Raw genomic sequence first — 17,034 nt, 5'->3', positions numbered from 1 at the left:
CAGTGTTGTTGGCTTTTGAATTTCACGGCTATAGGACTGAGTGAGGACATGATACCTTACCAAGAGAAAACAGAATAATACGTAATAAGAGAATGAGGAGATAGGGGCTATAAACTGACAAGGAAATGGGAAATTAAAAAGGTATGAGGATGGATAATCCACAACACGTTTAGCTGAAGGAGAGGAGAGAAGAGAAAACAGTGGAGAGGAAGACAAGTGTTGTTGGCAAGGTGAAGACGGAGGCCTTGCCCCCGAGAACCATAAGCGGTGTATAAACACACTATTCAATTTCATAGAGCCGGTTTAATGGGGCGGCCGTTGCTGAAAATCACCCCGTTTATTTGAGAAAATAGTCTCTGAACAAACGGCCCATAACAGACTGTTGCTGACTTCATTTGAAGCGTCCCGGTGCCAAGACAATAACAATATGCCATCGATTCCAATTGGGGTCCCTATTAAATTACTGGCCTGCGACCACAATTTTGATCTTGTGCCTTAAATGTCAGTTCTAAGATTTACTTGGCAGCGGCAGGCCTCGCAGAGCTTACCAACTGTGTCATGTGCTGCACCAGAGGGACTTTAAAATTGCATGATAAAACAGGCAATATAAAAATCCATCCGGCACTTTTGCCAGAGTACCGTGTCCCCAGCTGTTTGCCACGTTCACAACAAAACAGTATGTGGCGGCACGTTTGAGGTGGACCATTTAAAATGCGTGGCATTGGCACATCTCGGGAGGTGACAAAATACAGTGCCTTCAGAAAGTATTCGTACCTCTTGACTTATTCCAAGTTTTGTTGTGTTACAGCCTGAATTCAAAATGTATTATATATACAGTGGATTTAAAAAGTCTACACACCCCTGTTAAAATGCCAGGTTTTTGTGAAGTAAAATAATGAGACAAAGATAAATCATGTCAGAACTTTTTCCACCTTTAATGTGACCTATAATGTGAACAATTCAATTGAAAAACAAACTGAAATCTTTGAGGGGGAAAAATAAAAAACTCACAATAACCTGGTTGCATAAGTGTGCACACCCTTAAACTAATATTTTGTTGAAGCACCTTTTGATTTTATTACAACAGTCTTTTTGGGTAGGAGTCTATTAGCATGGCACATCTTGATGTGGCAATATTTGCCCACTCTTCTTTGCAAAAGCACTTAAAATCTGTCAGATTGCGAGGACATTCCTGTGCACAGCCCTCTTCAGATCACCCCAGAGATGTTCAATTGGATTCAGGTCTGGGCTCTGGCTGGGCCATTCCAAAACGTTAATCTTCTTCTGGTGAAGCCATGCTTTCGTGGATTTGGATGTGTGCTTTGGGTCGATGTCGTGCTGAAAGGTGAACTTCCTCTTCATCTTCAGCTTTCTAACGGGCGCCTGAAGGTTTTGTGCCAAAATTGCCTTGTATTTGGAACTGTTCATAATTCCCTCCACCCTGACTAAGGTCCAGGTTCCAGCTGAAGAAAAACTGCCCCAAAGCATGATGCTGCCACCACCATGCTTCACTGTGGGTATGGTGTTCTTTGGGTGATGTGCAGTGTTGTTTTTGCGCCAAACATACCTTTTGGAATTATGGCCAAAAAGTTCAACCTTGGTTTCATCAGACCATAACACATTTTCCCACGTGCTTTTGGGGGACTTGATGTTTGTTTTTGCAAACTTCAGCCGGGCTTGGATGTTTTTCATTGTAAGAAAAGGCTTCCGTCTTGCCACCCTACCCCATAGCCCATTCATATGAAGAATACGGGAGATTGTTGTCACATGTAGCACACAGCCAGTACTTACCAGAAATTCCTGCAGTTCCTTTAATGTTGCTGTTGGCCTCTTGGAAGCCTCCCTGACCAGTTTTCTTCTCGTCTTTTCATAAATTTTGGAGGGACGTCCAGTTCTTGGTAATGTCTCTGTGGTGCCATATTTTCTCCACTTGATGATGACTGTCTTCACTGTGTTCCATGGTATATGTAATGCTTTGGAAATTCTTTTGTACCCTTCTCCTGACTGATTTTTTCAAATAATGAGAACCTTCTGATGCTTTGGAAGCTCTCTGCGGACCATGGCTTTTGCTCTGAGATGCAACTAAGAAAATGTCAGGAAAATCCTACTAGAACAGCTGAACTTTATTTGTGATTAATCAGAGTCACTTTAAAATGATGGCTGGTGTGTAATGACTTCTATTTAACATGAGTTTGAATGTGATTGGTTAATTCTGAACATAGCCACATCCCCAGTTATAAGAGGGTGTGCACACTTATGCAACCAGGTTATTGTAAGGTTTTTATTTTTCATTTTTCCCCCCTCGAAGATTTCAGTTTGTTTTTCAATTGAATTGTTCACATTATAGGTCACATTAACAGTAGAAAAAGTTCTGACATGATTTATCTTTGTTTCATTCTTTTACATCACAAAAACCTGGCATTTTAACAGGGGTGTGTAGACTTTTTATATCCACTGTATTTATTTCTCACCCATCTGCTGGTGAAGTCATCTCCCAGTTTCTGGTGGAAAGCAGACTGAGCCAGGTTTTCCTCTAAGATTTTGCCAGTGCTTAGCTCTATTCCATTTATTTTTTTGCCTGAAAAACTCCCCAGTCCTTAACGATTACAAGCATACCCATAACATGATGCAGCCACCACTATACTTGAAAATATGGAGAGTGGTACTCAGTAATGTATTATATTGAATTTGTCCCAAACATAACACTTTGTATTCAGTACAAAAGTAAAAAAATCTGGCAACGCAATTCAGTTTAAGTGCCTTGCTGCAAAAAGGATGCATTTTCTGGAATATTTTTATTCTGTACAGGCGTTCTTTTCACTTTGTTAATTAGGTTAGCATTGTGGAGTAACTACAATGTTGATCCATCCTCAGTTTTCTCCTATCACACCCATTAAACTCGAACTGTTTTAAAGTCCCCATTGGCCTCATCGTGAAATCCCTGAGCGGTTTCCTTCCTTTCCAGCAACTGAGTTAGGAAGGACGCCTGTATCTTTGTAGTGACTGGGTGTATTGATACGCCATCCAAAGTGTAATTAATAACTCAAAGGGATATTCAATGTCTGCTTTTTATTCTTTCCATCTACCAACAAGTGGCCTTCTTTGCAAGGCATTGGAAAACCTACCTGGTCTTTGTGGTTGAATCAGTGTGGTTGAATTTGAAATCCACTGCTCGACTGAGGGACCTTACAGATAATTGTATGTGTGGGGTTCAGAGATGAGGTAGTCATAAAAAAAATAAAAAATGTCCATGCAACTTATCAAGGGACTTGTTTAGCAAATCTTTACTCCTGAAGTTATTTAGGCTTGCCATAACAAAGGGGCTGAATACTTATTGACTGAAGACATTCAGCTTTTCATGGTTTTATTAAAATAAAATCCACAGACCTCACTTACCTCCTCTCCTACAGTTACTTTAATCATGCGACAACGTAGAAATACAGCCCTAATTAAATCATACCAGCTGTGGGAGAATGAAGTTGGAATTCAATCAATCACGAATGGCAGAAACTGCACTGTAGAGAAAAATAGCATGGTTTCTGTGCCACATTGAAGGGCAATTTAAGTACTAAATTAGACAGTCTACTGCGGGGATCATCAACTACACTGAACAAAAATAAAAACGCAACATGCAACAATTTCAAAGATTACTGAGTTACAGTTCAAATATGGAAATCAGTCAATTGAAATAAATAAATTAGGCCCTAATCTATGAATTTCACATGACTGGGCAGGGGCGCAGCCATGGGTGTGCCTGGGAGGGCATAGGCCCACCCACTGGGGAGCCAGGCCCAGCCAATCAGCAAGAGTTTTTCCCCACAAAAGGGCTTTATTAGACAGAAATACTCCTCAGCAATTAATTTTTTCAAGTTTAAGTTTAAGTCTGACCATAAATCAGAGATCACTATGATGACACACCAAATGCGTTTGATGGATCGCAGGAATAGGATTTTGAAGCCTACAGTCCAAGCCATGTCTTCCAATAGTGCAACAGCTGTCGGCATCCAAAGATTATCCAATCTAAATAAACGCTAAGGGTAAGGACGATAGCAGTGATGTAGCCTACGCGCTACATATTACTGATACCTACATAGTGCATTGATGTCAATCACACTGCTGCCCTCTCATTTAGTCATTTGCGCCTTACGGATTGTGGTCATTGTTCACAATTGGGTATGTGTAACACAATGATGGTTGAATTTAAGAAGTTTAAGCTGCCTATCAATCAGTGGACAGGCTGTGAAAAATGCACTCTTGCAACAGTTGCATAGTGTGGATCCCAGCCTATGGAATAAAAGTTGAAAAGATTTGACATGGGATCTCAGATCTGCAAAACCTTGTACAGCTGCACCATTGAGAGCATCTTGTCTGGCTTCATTACCGCTTGGTATGGCAACTTCTCAGCATCCGACCACAAGGCAGTACAGAGGGTAGTGCGTAGGACCCAGTACATCACTGGGGCTGAGCTCCCTGCCATCCAGGACCTCTTTACCAGGCGGTGTGAGAAGGCCCTAAACATTTTCAAAGACTCCAGCCACCCAAGACACAGACCAAGTCTGGAACCAACAGGACCCTAAACAGCTTCTACCCCCAAGCCATAATACTAATCAATAGCTGCACAGACTATCTGCATTACCTCTTTTGACTCGTCACATATGATGCTGCTACCAGCGTTTATTATCTATCCTGTTGTCTAGTCACTTTACTTCTAACTAAACTATCGTTCAAAAGTTTGCGGTCACTTCAAAATGTCCTTGTTTTTGAAAGAAAAGCGTATTTTTTTTATCCATTAAAATATCAAATTGATCAGAAATACAGTGTTGACATCATTAATGTTGTAAATGACTATTGTAGCTGGAAACAGCAGATTTTTGACGGAATATCTACATAGGCGTACAGAGGCCCATTATCAGCAACCATCATTCCTGTGTTCCAGTGGCACATTGTGTTAGCTAATCCAAGTTTATAATTTTAAAAGGCTAATTGATCATTAGAAAACCCTTTAGCAATTATGTTAGCACAGCTGAAAACTGTTGTTCTGATTAAAGAACCAATAAAACTGGCCTTCTTTAGACTAGTTGAGTATCTGGAGCATCAGCATGTGTGTTCGATTACAGGCTCAAAATGGCCAGAAACAAAAAACTTCTGAAACTCGTCAGTCTATTCTTGTTCTGAGAAATTAAGGCTATTCCATGCGAGAAATTGCCAAGAAACTGAAGATATTGTACAATGCTGTGTATTACTCCCTTCCCAAAACAGCGCAAACTGGCTCTAACCAGAATAGAAAGAGGAGTGGGAGGCCCTGGTGCACAACTGAGCAAGAGGTCAAGTACATTAGAGTATCTAGTTCGCCTCACAAGTCCTCAACTGGCAGCTTCATTAAATAGTACCCGCAAAACACCAGTCTCAACGTCAACAGTGACGAGGCGACTCCGGGATGCTAGCCTTCAATTGGGAATTCATTTTTGTCTTCTTATGCCTTAAGGGGAAAGCAATCTAAAAGTAATCAGATTACGTTACTGAGTTTGGGTAATCCAAAAATTAAACTACTGCTAACAATTTTGGACAGGTGCTAGTAACTAATGTATTACATTTAGAGTGTAACCTACCCAACCCTGAGTGTGTGTGTGTGTGTGTGTGTGTGTGTGTGTGTGTGTGTACACACAAATGTTATAGCCTAGCATGCGTCTTACCTTGCAAACGGTCTCAGTGTCCCAAGGCAAGATGGTCTGTAGATCTATGAGTTCGCAGGACACACCCAGTTTCTCCTGAGCCATGTTGGCCACTTCCCTCAGCACATGGATCTGCAAGGCAGGAGTCAGCGATCAAGACCGTGTATTCCATTGTAATCCATAATGGATATTAGAACATTTTATAATACCAATCAAAAAACCCTTTTAGAATCAGCAGAAAACCACTACACAGCACCCCATATTAACTTTCAAGTCAGTTTGAACTAATGAAGAAAGTTGCTTGGATAGACTCCATGTTTATTGGCAGATTAGAAAGCTGTATGTTTCCAGTAAATGACTGCTGTGCCTGTGAATCATCGGCAATCTAACCGCAGGACATACCGGCTCCATCGTTATTATCCCCAAGCTGTGCATCAGGGCTTTGAGATTGTCTATGAATGTGTGTGAGGGTTAATGAACAAAATCTATTCATGTGTGGGTCTTGGGTGATAGTCATGAGTCATAACCAGACAGCCAATTGATAAAAAAGAAACACAGCAATCTATGGACTTCTAACCCATCTAGACAAGATTCGACAACAGGCATAGTAAAAAGATAAATATTCTGGTTTTAGTCAACCATGCTAGAGATGACTACTAATATACCGAATATTGCTGAAGCAACGACAGAGCCTAGTACTTCTGTCAAGATATGAACAGGTTTAAAGTGTGCAATAAAATGAAACTTTACAATATAAACAGTAGGACTAGCAAAATGAACCCTTCTGTTTCGCTCATTAGCAGGCCTTCACTGCAGGTCCCAGGCGCGGTTCCGACCGCTCCACTCGCTGGGAGTTGTTTTCTTTTCGCTCGTCCATGGAGGGCTGATGGATTACCGGAGTAATGGGGTGGCGTTTTAAAAAGCCCAGATTTCGACTACTTGGGTGGATATTTCATCTTTGCAAAGTGACAGATTTGATGGAGTTCATTTCCCAGTCATTCCCGGCACTCAGGCTTAGACCCCCTCTGCTTTTCAGCTGTACCTAAATTAGTCTATTTTTCTGGGACGGTTAAGCCCGTTAAGTGGGTGAGCAGAATCTATGTAAGGGGCAACGACACCAAGAGCGCTATAGAGACCATAATCCTCTCCTGAGGAAAATAAATCAGGGGGACAGGAGTTGAAGACAATGGAAGGCCTTGTGTAGACGTGGACTATTAACACCATGGAGCAGCGTCGGTCCAACGGAGACGTCAGCGTAGACACGATAAACCACCAACCCCTGGTGAGAAAGCCCCTGCTGAGAGGCGTGGGCTTGTGATGGAGCTAGGAGGAAATCCATGGCTCGTCCCTGTCGGCTTAAAAATGTCAAAGACCCGAAGACGTGACGCGGATGTCCCTACTCTGCCCGCCTCCAAACCATAAACAATGACTTCTGGCTAAGGTCATGACTCATGCACAGTCATAAGAAGACGTATAGCTCCATCTCCTCTATGGCTCGAGTATGTAGACTCAAACCCACGGCTCCTTCTTCCACGTCTCACCTGTGTTCCCCACGCGACCAGAGTGACGTCACTTCCTTCCTGTATAACCTCGGCCTGCGAAAGTGGGATGGTGTAGGCCTCTGTAGGGACCTGCTCCACTGCAAAACAAACAAAAGAAAAAAACAAACACAACCTCTATCTCAATTGTTTCAAAACCTGTACTCTCATCTCCTCCCCTTCATCTGCACTGATTGTAAATTACTTGACAGGTGAAAACCCTATGGTGGAAGCTAATCTTGCAAATTCTTGCAGATCAGTGCAGTGAAGGAGAATATCTTATACGTACGGCCAACATGACCTGATACACATATGCAACTACAGAACTACACACGACAGGAATATGATTGGGGGTCAATCCCGAACACACATTAAATCACTCTGTTATGGCCAACTGTGGTTACGCTGTCAAACAATGGTCCATAACCGCCCGTAGAGCTCAATGATGGAGAGGATGACGAGGGAAATGACCGGCACACTCACAAATGAAAGCCTACAATCTGTGCTTCCAGTTAGGAACAAAGTCTCTGGCCCATTTGAGATGCTTTTTCCAGACCTCATCAATCACGAGGTGCCTTGTGTGCGCCTCTCTATGGTCCTCTGTAGCTATGTCTGTAGAGCATGACGCTTGCAACACCAGGGTAGTGGGTTCGATTCCCGGGACCACCAATACATAAAATGTATGCATGTATGACTAAGTCGCTTTGGATAACAGCGTCTGCTGAATGGCAAATATTATTACTTTCGTTATTAATTATTATAATAATAAATAATACAATAAATCTATGCACTAACAATATCTAGTGAACAACAATAGGCTAGTCATCCTGATCAATGTGGACAACAAAACATTTGCGGGATGGGATATAGTTCAAAATGTGTTCCGCACACAATGGACATTATATTCATGCATCAGACTTTCTCTTGGATCCTTTTCCAAAGAGACTAACCCTTTAGCATCCTATTTGTAGAAATCCTGGAGTTCATAAACACTTGGTGGCAAAAACCTGAGGCACCAACATAGCCTATTATGTAGTTATGTGGTAACAACATTACACAGGTCTTTGGCGCTCATCATGTTTGACCCTGACAAGCAAGATAAGGCCTTCTGAAAGTGTGTGTGGGTGTTAAGTGGGGAGACTGGTGCTCTTTAAAACTCTCTTGTATCGTAACACATGAACTGCAACTGTCATTGGGCGTACTATTGATACTCAAGGGAGACATTACGGTTTCCGACTCCACAATACACTTCCCAGAACAGTCGGGATGACTTCCACCCATTCCCCCTCTAGAGGTTAAGAAACAGGCTGCCGACTTCAAGAATCGTCAGCAATTTCAAATGAGTGAAAAGAGCTACCTCTGGCAAGCCTTTTTCCAACCCAATCCTGAAGTCAGTGTGTGTTCTGGTACATGGTTCAAATGAATCATGGATTGAATGAATCATGGATTGAATGGGGTGTGAATGATAGATTCACCTATAGGCCACATGGGACATTTATCTACAATTAAATGGCTTCCAGATTGAAGTGATGTCAGGGATGAGGTGGTGTTTATTTTGGTTAATCAGTATCTCTCAGAGCAAGTCATCTAATCATCAGGGTGATTCAGAAAGATGTGGATTGGAAAAAGAAAAATGCACTCGTTCAAAATAAAAATAAACTCCAGTGACGGAATTTCAAACGATTACTCTCTCTCGGAACATCTTGAGATACTTATAATATGCAAGCATACAATAAGCTGAAATTCGTAGGTTTTTCCTAAATCTACTCAAGTAAGCTTACACAGAAAGCCACAACAAGCATCACGTAAAACCCCTGCCACCATCGAACAAACCAGTGAGCTGCTGGTGACTTGATTCAGGGATCTTTATAATGGAATTTCATCAACCTCCTCTGGTGTACATAGCTTCTGCGTTTCAGACCGTGACACAGCAGTCATTTCACAGTAGTTGTGACCAATCTTACTCAAGAAGACCAATGTCAGGTGGTGATCGCCTTTTTCAAAATCAAGTACCCAATTCACTTAAAGGAAGTCCACTCAACAACCAGCTGTGAGATCATAAGCTCACGTGACAACGGTGATGTATAACAGTCTTCATAAAATATATTCGCTTAATATTGGCAATCTTTGTCACTAACAAACCTACATTTACAGTTGAAGTCAGAAGTTTACATACACCTTAGCCAAATACATTTAAACTCAGTTTTTCACAATTCCTGACATTTAATCCTAGTAAAAATTCCCTGTTTTAGGATCACCACTTTGTCTTAAGAATGTGAAATATCAGAATAATAGTAGAGAGAATGATTATTTCAGCTTTTATTTCTTTCATCAGATCCCCAGTGGGTCAGAAGTTTACATACACTCAATTAGTATTTGGTAGCATTGCCTTTAAATTGTTTAACTTGGGTCAAACATTTCAGGTAGCCTTCCGCAAGCTTCCCACAATACGTTGGGTGAATTTTGGCCCATTCCTCCTGATGTGGAAAATAGTCAGGTTTGTAGGCCTCCTTACTCGCACATGCTTTTTCCAGTTCTGCCTCACACATTTTCTATAGGATTGAGGTCAGGGCTTTGTGATGGCCACTCCAATACCTTGACTTTGTTGTCCTTAAGCCATTTTGACACAACTTTGGAAGTATGCTTGGGGTCATTGTCCATTTGGAAGACCCATTTGCGACCAAGCTTTAACTTCCTAACTGATGTCTTGAGATGTTGCTTCAATATATCCACATAATTTTCCTGCCTCATGATGTCATCTATTTGGTGAGGTGCACCAGTCCCTCCTGCAGCAAAGCACTCCCACAACATAATGCTGCCACCCCCGTGCTTCACGATTGGGACGGTATTCTTCGGCTTGCAAGCCTTCCCCTTTTTCCTCCAAACATAACGATGTTCATTATGGCCAAACAGTTCTATTTTTGTTTCATCAGACCAGGGGACATTTCTCCAAAAAAGTACCATCTTTGTCCCCATGTGCAGTTGCAAACAGTCTGGCCTTTTTTATGGTGGTTTTGGAGCAGTGGCTTTCAGGTTACGTCGATATAGGACTTGTTCTACTGTGGATATAGATACTTTTGTACCCGTTTCCTCCAGCATCTTCACAAGGTCCTTTGCTGTTGTTCTGTGATTGATTTGCACTTTTCGCACCAAAGAACGTTCATCTCTAGGAGACAGAACGTGTCTCCTTCCTGAGCGGTATGACTGCTGCGTGGTCCCATGGTGTTTATACTTGCGTACTATTGTTTGTACAGATGAACGTGGTACCTTCAGGCTTTTGGAAGTTGCTCTCAACGATGAACCAGACTACAATTGTTTTTCTGAGGTCTTGGTTGATTTCAAGCAAAGAGGCACTGAGTTTGAAGGTAGGCCTAGAAATACATCCACAGGTACACCTCCAACTGACTCAAATGATGGCAATTAGCCTATCAGAAGCTTCTAAAGCCATGACATAATTTTCTGGATTTTCCCAAGCTGTTTAAAAGCACAGTCAACTTAGTGTATGTAAACTTCTGACCCACTGGAATTGTGATACAGTGAATTATAAAAGAGAAATAATCTGTCTGTAAACAATTGTTGGAAAAATTACTTGCGTCATGCACAAAGTAGATGTCCTAACCGACTTGCCAAAACTATAGTTTGTTAACCTGTTAGGGCTAGGGGGCAGCATTTGCACGTCTGGATAAAAAAAATGTACCCGATTTAATCTGGTTACTAATCCTACCCAGTAACTAGAATATGCATATACTTATTATATATGGATAGAAAACACTCTAAAGTTTCTAAAACTGTTTGAATGGTGTCTGTGAGTATAACAGAACTCATTTGGCAGGCAAAACCCTGAGACATTTTCTGACAGGAAGTGGATACCTGATGTGTTGTATTACCTTTAAACTTATCCCATTGAAAAACACAGGCGCTGAGGAATATTTTGGCACTTCCTATTGCTTCCACTAGATGTCACCAGCCTTTACAAAGTGTTTTGAGTCTTCTGGAGGGAGATCTGACCGAACAAGAGCCATGGAACGATGATGGCCCATTAGACACCTGGCGCGCGAGTTCATGTTGGGTACCCTCGTTCCAATACGTTATAAAAGAGTATGCATTCGTCCACCTTGAATATTATTCATGTTCTGGTTAAAAAAGGCCCTAATGATTTATGCTATACAACGTTTGACATGTTTGAACGAACGTAAATATATTTTTTTCCCCTCGTTCATGACGAGAAGTCCGGCTGGCTTAGATCATGTGCTAACAAGACGGAGATTTTTGGACATAAATGATGAGCTTTTTTGAACAAAACTACATTCGTTATGGACCTGTGATACCTGGAAGTGACATCTGATGAAGAGAATCAAAGGTAATGGATTATTTACATAGTATTTTCGATTTTAGATCTCCCCAACATGACGTCTAGTCTGTATCGCAACGCGTATTTTTCTGGGCGCAGTGCTCAGATTATTGCAAAGTGTGATTTCCCAGTAAGGTTATTTTTAAATCTGGCAAGTTGATTGCGTTCAAGAGATGTAAATCTATAATTCTTTAAATGACAATATAATATTTTACCAATGTTTTCTAATTTTAATTATTTAATTTGTGACGCTGACTTGACTGCCGGTTATTGGAGGGAAACGATTTCCTCAACATCAATGCCATAGTAAAACGCTGTTTTTGGATATAAATATGAACTTGATAGAACTAAAAATGCATGCATTGTCTAACATAATGTCCTAGGAGTGTCATCTGATGGAGATTGTAAAAGGTTAGTGCATCATTTTAGCTGGTTTTATGGTTTTGGTGACCCTGTCTTTGAATTGACAAAACATTACACACAACTCTTGTAAATGTGCTGTCCTAACATACTCTAAATTTATGCTTTCGCCGTAAAACCTTTTTGAAATCGTAAAACGTGGTTAGATTAAGGAGATGTTTATCTTTCAAAGGGTGTAAAATAGTTGTATGTTTGAAAAATTTGAATTTTGACATTTATTTGGATTCAAATTTGCCGCTCTTGAAATGCACCTGCTGTTGATGGAGTGCACCACGGGTGGCACGCTAGCGTCCCACCTAGCCCATAGAGGTTAACAAGAATTTTGTGGAGTGGTTGAAAATAAATAGTTTTAATGACTCCAACCCAAGTGTATGTAAACTTCCGTTTCAACTGTAACTACGGTCCTGATGAAGCCAGTCCTTGTGGTTCCATCCCCTCTGGCTGGTAAGAAAATAAAATGACTGCTTCAATGAAAAACATTACATGACCTCATCATCCAAACAAGCATCGCTCAGAGGGATTTAGGACCCGGCACGAGGTAGTGCTTTCTGCGCTTTCGGAAATGAAAGTCATTCCCTAACTGCTACCAGTTCCGAGAGCCCTGTGGGAAACAGATGAGCGATTGTTGGGGGGGGGGAACAAAATGTTGTCATTTTGCTATGGGAAACATAGCTAGGAGATATTTTGAGAAGAGGAAAGGAGAGAAATATCCATTAGGTGGTATACCATGGAACTATTTTAGTCAGACAAGAGTGCGTCTTTCTCCTCACAGAAACACATCGAATCTCTCCCTCTCTGACGTAGTTTGATTAAGTCTCACTGAGTCATAGACACTGTACACAATTTGGACCTGCATACCCCACTGTACTTCCAAGTAACTGGGTTTAGTCCATCTGAAAATGAAACAAACCCTACAGAAAGAAAGATTTTGGGTTTTGTTGAGGGATATAACTGGCGTTATTTCATTCACATTTTGAGAGACTGAGACAGTAAGTGTCATGACTCATGATTTACTCTGCAGTAGGAAAGAAGGCTGCTCTTGACTTCCTGAGAAGCATCAAACACAATTTGACATCCAAAATAATGATAAGGCGTGGAAAAATAAATGTGGCAACTGATTTTCTGTGCCAAGAACATTGCAAAACTGAAACATTATATCCTTGCAGGCCCTAAAGAGGCGGAATTCAACTTGATTGTTAAACCATATTACTGTGACTAACAGCTCACCTCACCATTTTACTGTCCGACTAGAGCTGGGTTTTCCAATAGGCTGCCCACAGGCCAAATTTGGCCCTCGGGTGATTTTATTTGGATCCCCAAGTTCTTTTTGCAAAAATAAAATATTTGTCTTTGGACATAAAGACTAAAATCACCAGGAAAATCTGAGTTATTTTAATTTAGGAAGCTCACTACTATTCCCACGCATAAATAGAGGCATATGTGATCGTATCGCAATGTAATCAAGGTTGGAAATTATTCTGTTTTTGTCAAATACTATATCTGTTTGGGATACTTGCGGTCAATTTGCAGTGTAGACATTATTTATAACTATGTACTCACCCTCCGACCATCCGCTCAAGGAAATATCAACCCAGGGTTGAATGTAATTGGAGACCCCTGCACTTGAGGCAATAACACTTCAGACATGCATAGAAATGGCAGAGGTGCAAAATGAGTCAACACTGCCACATATCCTATATTCTACAATTTGGAAGCATACACTCACGCTAACGTAATGACAACATCATAAACTGCACATTGATGACAGCATAGCTATCCGCATTTAGCAAAATGTAGCATAGTGTTCTGTATATATATTAATGATGTCGCTCTTACTGCTGGTGATTCTCTGATCCACCTCTACGCAGATGACACCATTCTGTATACTTCTGGCCCTTCTTTGGACACTGTGTTAACAAACCTCCAGATGAGCTTCAATGCCATACAACTCTCCTTCCATGGCCTCCAACTGTTTTTAAATGCAAGTAAAACTAAGTGCATGCTCTTCAACCGATCGCTGCCTGCACCCCCCGCCCATCGATCATCACTACTCTGGACGGCTTTGACTTAGAATATGTGGACAACTACAAATACCTAGGTATCTGGTTAGACTGTAAACTCTCCTTCCAGACTCACATTAAGAGATCTCCAATCCAAAATTAAATCTAGAATCGGCTTCCTATTTCGCAACAAAGCCTCCTTCACTTATGCTGCTAAACATACCCTGTAAAACTGACTATCCTACCGATCCTTGACTTCGGCGATGTCATTTACAAAATAGCCTCCAACACTCTACTCAGCAAATTGGATGTAGTCTATCACAGTGCCATCCGTTTTGTCACCAAAGCCCCATATACTACCCACCACTGCGACCTGTATGCTCTCGTTGGCTGGCCCTTGCTTCATATTCGTCGCCAAACCCACTGGCTCCAGGTCATCTATAAGTCTTTGCTAGGTAAAGCCCCGCCTTATCTCAGCTCACTGGTCACCATAGCAACACCCACTCGTAGCACACGCTCCAGCAGGTACATTTCACTGGTCCTCCCCAAAGCCAACACCTCCTTTGGCCGCCTTTCCTTCCAGTTCTCTGCTGCCAATGACGGGAACGAATGGCAAAAGTCACTGAAGTTGGAGACTTATATCTCCCTCACTAACTTTAAGCATCAGCTGTCAGAGCAGTTTGCACCTGTACACAGCCCATCTGTAAATAGCCCACCCAACTACCTCATCCCCATATTGTTATTTATTTTTTTCTCCTTTGCACCCCAGTATCTCTACTTGCACATCATCTTCTGCACATCTATCACTCAACTGTTAATGCTAAATTGTAATTATTTCGCCACTATTGGCCTATTTATTGCCTTACCTCCCTAATCTTACTACATTTGCACACACTGTATATAGATTTTTCTTTTTCTATTGTGTTATTGACTGTACGTTTGTTTATCCCATGTGTAACTCTGTTTGTGTCGCACTGCTTTGCTTTATCTTGGCCAGGTCGCAGTTGTAAATGAGAACTTGTTCTCAACTGGCCTACCTGGTTAAATAAAGGTGAAATAAAAAAATTTTTTTAAAAAAAGTGTTACGAATTCCGTGACAGTGCCTCTTATCAGCACCCCACAACCCTTTCAAGTTGCACACTCCACTCCCCATCCAACCAGGAGTGGTGTCTTAAAGTCTATGGGTACCATAAACTGACCTCTCAAACTCTCTGACCTGGGTGACCTGGCCCTGATTGGTTGTCAAGCAAGTAGCTAGGGCAGTTGCTAGGGGGGGCAGAAACCCTTATGACTCTCCAGGGCTCACACTACAGTCTCCTTCAAGCAAGCTCCTACACCTCAGCCCTGCCCAACACAACTGGACTCCTCCATATCTCTGTGGACTTGTGGGATGGTGTGCGTGCACCAAGTGAGTCGCGTGACGTGTATACTGTTATTCATAGTTAGTCGTATAACTACTGCCTATTGTGTGTTGCCTCTCTGTTTACTTTGTTACGTAATCTAGGGTTGGGCTAAGTCAATCTTTGACCTATCGTGACTATGTACATGATATACGATGGTATCGCTCCCCTATTGCCCGCCTCAAATGATTATTTTTTTAAATAAACGTGTAACAAAAACTCAGCTAAAACCACCATTGGGCTATAGTGCGAAATCACATGCTACAACTGGACGAATCATGACGAAAGATAATACTGTTGAAAACCTGGGCAGAGGCTAAGTAAAGGGAAATCTTTTCTAATATCCATTTCTGGTGGAGGTTCCTCACGCAACCGGTTTGTTGGTGTCTGTGTCTGTGTGTCGTGCATACCACGATGGAGCAAAGTGTCAGTCACACAAGCTGTCTTGCCATATTCACTCTGTGAGCCGCTCCACGCAACTAGCTGTTGAGAGCTGCATGCTCTTACTACCAGACAGATTACTCCGCAGGGCTGTGTGTGGCGTGCATGTCATGAATAATCGACATAATGAAGTAACAGCGTCGGGATAGGTGTCCGTTTCGTCTGTTTTTTCATCAGTTATGTAGATTGAAAATAGCATTATTACAATATTTCTTTCACTGGACCAAGTGGGCCACTGACGTAGATGACTGACTGGCCCGGGCGGTCTCCAAAACTTCCTAGGCCAGTGGGTAGCCCTGTATGTAGAGCCCTGTATGGTAAAGGGAGATTTGATTAAACAGAGCTTAACACAATCCCAGAAGAGACGGAGGGAAAGACGGACATAAGGCTTGTTTGGACCGAGTGGTTTCAACACCTGAGAAGAAAAATAATGTTCTGGGCATAATCACTTTCTAATGCCTTAATCAAAACAGTCAACAGTCAGCTTGAGTATCTCACAACTTCATTTATTTGACTCTTATCACCCAAAGCTATCAATGTGTGGAACTTATAGGCTTTGTTAAGAGGACATTCAGTTGTGAAGGCCGTCTATCCCTGCTCTAAAGGTAAAAAAAAAACGATGTAGACCAGAGGCAGGTGCCTGAGGCCAGAGAGGACAGCCAACCAGAGGACGGACACAGGCCAGGCCAGAGGCTGTCAGCAGTTTACGGCCCATTTGGACCAGCTGGTTCACACTTGCGATTGAATCTGGTGAACTCACTCACACTCAGTCCAGAGCCAAGCAGCCAGGGCATAGTTTGTTTGCCGTTCTGTTCTCACACAAAAATAACAATCCATATGTCACCAAGGAGACGAAAAGGCTGACAGAAGGCCATTGAGAATTCTTGAGGAAACTGAGCAAAGACGTGTTGTTGTAAACACACCTCGCCTACAAACACACATCACCTGGGTCAGATGGACTCCTTCACTCACCCGCTGCTCTATAGAGGATCTTGGGCTCGAAGAATATGCAGGGGTTCTGATCTGCGATGCACGACAGCAGCAGTCCCTTACACTGGACCGGACCTCTGGGTATTACAACCTGGAGTGAAATACATAGATAGTACATTACCCTTTCACACTATCGTGCCAACCTGAACTGTTCGGACATTTTCTTATAACGTTGTCCTTTTTCAGCACGCTTCCAGCAACTGTTAAGGGAGTGTACACAGG

The 17,034-nt window shown here is 42.0% G+C and overlaps 1 protein-coding gene across 1 annotated transcript in view; it reads right to left on the bottom strand.

The window, feature by feature from the left end:
* LOC100194712 (2-oxoisovalerate dehydrogenase subunit beta, mitochondrial) overlaps positions 1 to 17,034 on the bottom strand; it is a 93,652-nt gene that overhangs the window by 47,316 nt on the left and 29,302 nt on the right. The window contains exons 6-8 of the mRNA XM_014168458.2: positions 16,795 to 16,903; positions 7,214 to 7,311; positions 5,694 to 5,804 (exon numbers count right to left, since the gene is read on the bottom strand). Coding sequence (XP_014023933.1) covers positions 5,694 to 5,804; positions 7,214 to 7,311; positions 16,795 to 16,903 — 318 coding nt within the window. The remainder of the gene's footprint in view (positions 1 to 5,693; positions 5,805 to 7,213; positions 7,312 to 16,794; positions 16,904 to 17,034) is intronic.

The sequence above is a fragment of the Salmo salar genome, chromosome ssa02, assembly GCF_905237065.1.
Source record: "Salmo salar chromosome ssa02, Ssal_v3.1, whole genome shotgun sequence".
NCBI classification, from domain to species: domain Eukaryota; kingdom Metazoa; phylum Chordata; class Actinopteri; order Salmoniformes; family Salmonidae; genus Salmo; species Salmo salar.
This window is presented reverse-complemented; position numbering and strand designations above follow the sequence as displayed.